The sequence below is a fragment of the Electrophorus electricus genome, chromosome 17, assembly GCF_013358815.1.
Source record: "Electrophorus electricus isolate fEleEle1 chromosome 17, fEleEle1.pri, whole genome shotgun sequence".
NCBI lineage: Eukaryota > Metazoa > Chordata > Actinopteri > Gymnotiformes > Gymnotidae > Electrophorus > Electrophorus electricus.
The window spans coordinates 2,470,326-2,476,642 of NC_049551.1; the positions used below are offsets into that span (position 1 = coordinate 2,470,326).

Consider the following 6,317-nt stretch of genomic DNA (forward strand, 5'->3'; position numbering starts at 1 on the left):
TTGAATGTTGCAGGAAAACATCTAGTGAGTCCAGAAGATTACTGAAACCGAGAGAATCAACTGTAATGCCGACCGAATCGAGCTCTCAGGATGGCAATGGTTTGTCATTAACTTTGCAACCTGAGATCCTTAGCAGGACGCCAGGGGCAGGATCGTCTATGTCTCCGGAGTCCACCGATGTCCGAGTGCCGGTTGCCAGTGCGGACACCGGTGGCAGGCCATCTTCACGGAGACCTAGAGCTGGGACCCATCGCCACGGACACGCACATGCGGAGGCCGAGTCTGACCAATCCGACTCTGACCCCGAATCCAGAGAGTCTAGCGTCTCATTATCGGAACTGCACTACCTCTTCCGTTGGGTGCAGAAGAGTCTGCCTTTCATCATTATTCTTGGTGCAAAACTAGTCATACAGCATGTCCTTGGTAAGTGGGGAGATGCACGGACACATTTAGGACCTCGTTTAAGTATATTTAGCTAAGTTTGTGTGCACTCTTTCCCTGGTGTAGGCTTGGCCATTGGAGTTGGTCTGTTTACTACTTTTCTGTATGTGAATAAAAACATCCAAGCACAAGTTTTTCTCCAGGTAAAAGCACTGTGCACTTATCAATAAAACATATAAAGACATTTTACATTTTTAATTATTTGGAAAGTAAATCAATCAATATTCAGGCAAACTTGTCTACTTGCACTGGGTTTGTGTGGAATTTTTCTATAAGAATTTTCAAAATGATGAGCTCAGCAGAGCAGTAAAATGTAGGTCATGGAAGTTTTCACACTGGAGCTGAAGGCTCACATCAGTTTTTCGGTTGGGAAACAACTTTCCTTTCTAAAGTGCTTGGGGCTAAACTGGAGATTAAGCTCCCTCAGACTCCCCTAAAAACCTGCCATGCGGAGGGTTATAGGAACCAGTCGGTCTCACTCTCACACACACACACACACCACACACACACCCTCACTAGGTGCAAGGGGCGGAGAAGTGGCTCCATAATGTACCTTTAAGTAACATGGTCTACCATACTAAATTACTTCTGTGTTTTTAGTTATTATACCTTTAATCGTATCAGTTTTATTGTGAAAGCTGTCTTGTCTCCTGAAGGATCGACGATCAGCGCTCCAGTGTTTCTGGCTCCTGTCTTTCCTAACTGCTTCCTCGCTGCTTTTCTACTGCACATTTCAGACGGAGTCCCTTTACTACTGGTGCGTACGATGCTCCGTTGCGTTATTTTCTTTGACTGTGACGTAGCTCGCATGTACGCGGGCGACTTTGGCATAGTGGTGCCTGCTTTAGACGGGTTAATGTGAACGTGAACAGGACTGTGTCATGTTGTCTGACATTGCCTGCTTCTTCCACGCTCAGCCTTGTCCTCTTCAGTCCCCAAGTTGATACCCTGGACTTCTGGGAGGTTTTATGGGCTGTTGGCGTGACCAGTTTCATTCTGAAGTTTCTCTGCATGGGATTCAAGTGCCTTATTCTCCTCCTACCCTCCGCAGTCATGGTATACAGGAGACGGGTACGACTCACCCTGTGACTCTGACGTCGGGTAGTTTTACTGTGGCGGGGGGGGTTTCAGTGTCTATTCTGTGCTCTGTAGGGCCAGTGGTACATGTTCCTAGAGGAGCTCAGTCAGGTATACCAGGTGATTGCACCAGTGCCTCCATGGTTCCGCTACCTGGTTAGTTCCCCGGAAGTGGACGGGACTGTGGGATTGACCTTGGGTGTGATTCTAGCCCTGCTTTACCTAATTTTCAAGGTAAGAATAAAAGGTCTTACGGCTCCTTTGCTACATCTGTCATTTTACAGGATGTTTGCTCTGATAAATAGGAATTTGGCACAGGGGATCGGGTTAAATTGTCTGAGCCACTGTACTTAATTTTTTTGCTCTAGTGGACTGATGGTTTTTGTTCTCCATATTTATGGCTTCTACACCAACTAATGTCACTATAGCGTAAACTTTTATGTTGTAATTAAATTGTGATTCCATTTTCCTTTAGCTTTTAGGATTTTATGGTCAGTGGGGGTCCCTACAGAAAACAATGCGGAACTTTCTCAGTTATGAGGTATTTCCCACTTCACAGTGGTAATTTACTAGCATGCTTTTAGCGTTGCTCAACATCTGCTCTCAATATAGCGATGCAACTACTTCACAAATGCAGTGAAGTGTCTTGCCTCCTCCAAGCATTTTGTCTTCAGACAGCTGGTTACATCTTTTGCACCTGCGCAGGTGAACGGCGCTCCTGCTGTGCAGTCCCAGTGCAATGAGGTGGGCAATATCTGCCCCATCTGTCAGGCGGAGTTCAGGCAGCCCCGGGTCCTCCTGTGTCAGGTGAGACGGCGAGCCTCTTTACCCCCCGGCAACACGTGATGTGCTCTCTGCAGTAATATTGATTGGCCTCCGCTGCACTGGTGCAGTCATTTGTTGTTGGAGTAGTTGATGCACAACAGTGAGTGAAACAATTGGTCCACGTAATTGGGAAGTGTAAAAAGTTTGAGAGGCAGCAATTTATAAATTGCCAACAGTGTTAAATATAGTTTATTTTTAAATTTAGTCTTTGGGTTGTGTGTTTTTTTTTTTTTTTTTTTTGGTTAACTTTTTTTTTTTTTTAAATCTTTTTGACAGCACATCTTTTGTGAGGAATGCATCGCACTGTGGATTAACCAGGAAAAGACCTGTCCGCTGTGCCGGACCGTCATTACCGACACGGTACACAAGTGGAAAACTGGTGCGACATCGCTTTATCTGCAGCTCTACTGAGGGTCACGTCACCTTACCCATACAGCTACTGAGGGTCACATCACACGTACTTCTGAATGAGTCACGTGACTCTGCCAAAAAATATCTACCGAAGGAGGCAGGAAGATGAGTAGAAAAGATGCAGCGTGGAGTTCAAAGGTCATGCACACAGAAGGCACTGTTAAGGTTGGACTTTAATCCACCCACGTTGCCCTCTGTGCAAGTTGCTTTGAATAAGCATCAGCTGATTCAATGGCAGTATTAGCTGTTTTGAGAAGCATTTCTGAAAGTCTCTTTGATGTGAGGGCTGTGATTTGAACGGCATCCCCATTCTAATAGGCTACTCAGCCTAGTGCATGACGGATTCATTCATCTTTTTGGGCTTTTTAATTGGTTTTTGTGAGTAATTCCAGAGGACAAAGACTTCTTTCCTAAGGATGAGACAAAAGTGTGTGTGTGTGTGAGAGAGAGAGAGAAAGAGAGAGAGAGAGAGAGAGAAGATTAATAGCAAAAGAGGAGGAATGTTCTATATTTCATATATGGTTTAGGTGGGTTTTTGGGGGGGCAGTTTGTGCTCTTAAGATAGCATTTCTATGTTTAAGGCAGCAGCAGCTAGCAACAAAGCTACACCAGGTGCATCTCAGGAAGTGTTCAAACTCAATCAGTTGCCATGTTGACCAGTAAATAAAACTGGTCTTATAAACAAGGCCGTCTTTAGAAGACACTGTCCTTTATTGTATGCGTTTCATGTTCAAGTAATAATGGGCTTCAGTTGTGCTCTCTGAAGAAGCTAATCTTAATCATTTTGAATTGATTTATTATTTTTAATCAGATTTAATTGTACCAACATGGAAGATGACATGAAAATTCAAGTTCTTTTTCTAAAAGATATTATAATCACAAGCTTTGTAATGAACCAAAGAATTTTAGTATCTATTTTCCTATAGTTTCATGTACATAAAATTATATACAGAATGTTTATCACAAATATATTTTTCAATTGAAGCATGAAAATTTAATAAATCTCTGGACTTGTTTTCCTGAAACTTAGTCTGTTTTCATACATTAAAAGACAAGCTGAAATTCTCAATTTCCGCTTTTTTAGTACCAATTCTCTTTAAATGCAGTAATAGTATGTGATGAAGACCATCACTTAGGAAGGTTAATGGGTTCTCTGGCTGCACTTTGGTCCAGTGTTCAGAGCTCACGTTTACTTCCTGTCAGCCCTGGCTTTGAGTCCTGGGTAGGGGGCTTCATGGTATCTTTAACATTTTGCAAGTGTCCCACTGTGTACTTGGTGTTACAGAACATTATGAAACATGTAGGTTTTTTCATTTTTTATTATTATTATTATTATTATTGTTATTATTCAGAAAAAGCAAAAGCAGACAGGCTAACGCATGCACTGACAACCGGGAGAAAACTTTGTGGCCTCTCGGTGGAAATCAAACCTGTTATTTCAAAGAGCAGAAACATCTCACCGGTGCCACGGTGGTCCGTTAAGTGTTCCCAATGAACGACAGGTGGTCACTGGAGACGCAGCAGCGTATGGCCTCCCAGCGCATACGTCGTTCTGCAGTCAATAACCTGATGAGAAAACAGTCCACGTTCCCCATGACCACAGAATCTTTGTCATAGTCAGAAGTGAAATTAATTTTCATGAAATTACTAAATGACAACAAGAACAAACACTTCTGGATCCGGTTACCTTTAGTTAATGCCTTTGTCCTGAAGCTGCAGTCCCAGGTCCAAGGAGGAGTCTTCTCAGAGACATGGGGGCAGCTGCCATAGACGTGGGAGCAAACCCATCGCATGTCAACAATGGACTACCACCAACTGCTTACTATGGTAGACGTTTGAATTAAAAGGCCATTCACATTGCAAGATTTCCAAGAAATAAAGTGAGGCGAAGCCAAAGAATGCATTTGCTATAGCAACAAAACAGATGTTTCGCACGAGTGAAATGCCAAAGAAAACTTACTGTCCAAGCTGCCTTTGGCCATTTCTTTGCAAAATTTAAAGTTCGGTTGCAGATGTCAAATCCGATTAATCGAACCCTTTAACGTTGGTTAGAATATTTATACAGGCGACTGCAGTGACGTGATGTGAAATACCCCAGACGTTTGTGATCTAAGCCAGGCCTTTACTGAGTCCTGCTACAATGTCATTACCAGATTAATGAACATAAACAGACAACTTACATGCACTAGTAGACACAATAATTGAGGTTTCAGGGGAAAATAAAACTATGGAAGAAGTCTTTCAAAGGACAAAGCAGTAATAACAACCACATCGAAACCCATGAGCAGCATATCTGAAAACTGCTTTATACACGATCCCAAATCGATTAACCAGAATGGCAAAGTACGAGTGTTTCCACTGCGTACAAACACGTCACAACTCAAAAGACCATTTACATGTGGAACTGAGAATCTTCAACAAAACGGGCCTGGACTTGTGCTCATGCCACGTGTTCTGTCTGTAAAACAGACGATCTTTTCTTTCTCTTCCTGGAAAATAATTAGAATGAAATCTAAGGTGCAACACTAGTTGAAACCTGATAAACTGATCTAAGCAGTTACAAAATAAACTTGAATACCAAATGTTAAAGGTTACATCTGTATTCATGTTTGCTATGCACCTACATACCTCAAACACTATATTTGTAAAGTCTATTTACTTGGATAAAGTGACTGACATGAACAAATATATTCCAAACAAAACATACCCCTAAATTGCAATCATTACAACAGACCTCACGCTGCCGCTGGATTTCAAGAACATGACAGCAGTATGAGACAGGGCCTGGAAAACAACAACCAAACCGACCACTCTAAGGAGGCAGCTCAGACAATAGGGATTGTGGCATGGTCATAGAATTTCACATAAATCAGCAACAAACAGGTAAGCAACTGCTATTTTGTCATAAACCATATCTCACATTTCTGAAAACGCAAAGTAATAAAATGTGGAGTGCAAGGGTGTTTTGGAAGGTTTCACATGCCTTTATCAATGTCCAATGACATCTTCAGAGGCACACAAGCAGGCCTGTTTAGTGCTGAGCAATGTTCCCTTTACCCTGCTAAACATATCTGAGGGAACAACTGTTCATGAGTTTAACATCAAATGCTCTGAATGGGTCAGCAGTTTTTCTCAGCAAGTGTTCACTTCAGTAAAGTACCCCCACGTTCAGGATATAATAATCAGAATGAAAGCCTAAAAGCATTAAACATATGATTTTAAGTTTATGCTTCTTAAAGGTTTTTAAAGGGGTTTTTTTTTTTTGGGGGGGGGGGGGGGGGGGGGTTGTAGTTTCATTAGTGAGAAAGTCCATATCTGAATGAACATGCATTCTTCCAGCATTCTTAAATAACATCGCTGCTGCTCCTGTTGGGGAGAGGGGTTCAATCCCACATCTGGGCAGAATTCCTAACACTAAATACACCTGCTTCTGTAAGATGAGTGAAATTCTAAGTCACTCTGGGTGAGTGTGTGCCAAATGCATAAACATGTAAATATAACTTCAAACAGTCCAGTTTTCGGTTCAGATCCCAGCTCAAGTGTACCTGGTGTTTAGGGTTCTA

At 42.3% G+C, this 6,317-nt stretch overlaps 1 protein-coding gene across 1 annotated transcript in view; it reads left to right on the forward strand.

Annotated features, from left to right (window-relative positions):
- Positions 1-3,779, forward strand: part of rnft1 (ring finger protein, transmembrane 1) — a 4,294-nt gene extending 515 nt beyond the window's left edge. The window contains exons 2-9 of the mRNA XM_027022110.2: positions 14-423; positions 508-584; positions 1,098-1,198; positions 1,359-1,512; positions 1,594-1,752; positions 1,994-2,059; positions 2,224-2,325; positions 2,620-3,779. Of these exons, the coding sequence (XP_026877911.2) occupies positions 14-423; positions 508-584; positions 1,098-1,198; positions 1,359-1,512; positions 1,594-1,752; positions 1,994-2,059; positions 2,224-2,325; positions 2,620-2,754 (1,204 nt within the window). The 3' untranslated portion in view covers positions 2,755-3,779. The remainder of the gene's footprint in view (positions 1-13; positions 424-507; positions 585-1,097; positions 1,199-1,358; positions 1,513-1,593; positions 1,753-1,993; positions 2,060-2,223; positions 2,326-2,619) is intronic.
- Positions 3,780-6,317: the final 2,538 nt, after the last annotated feature.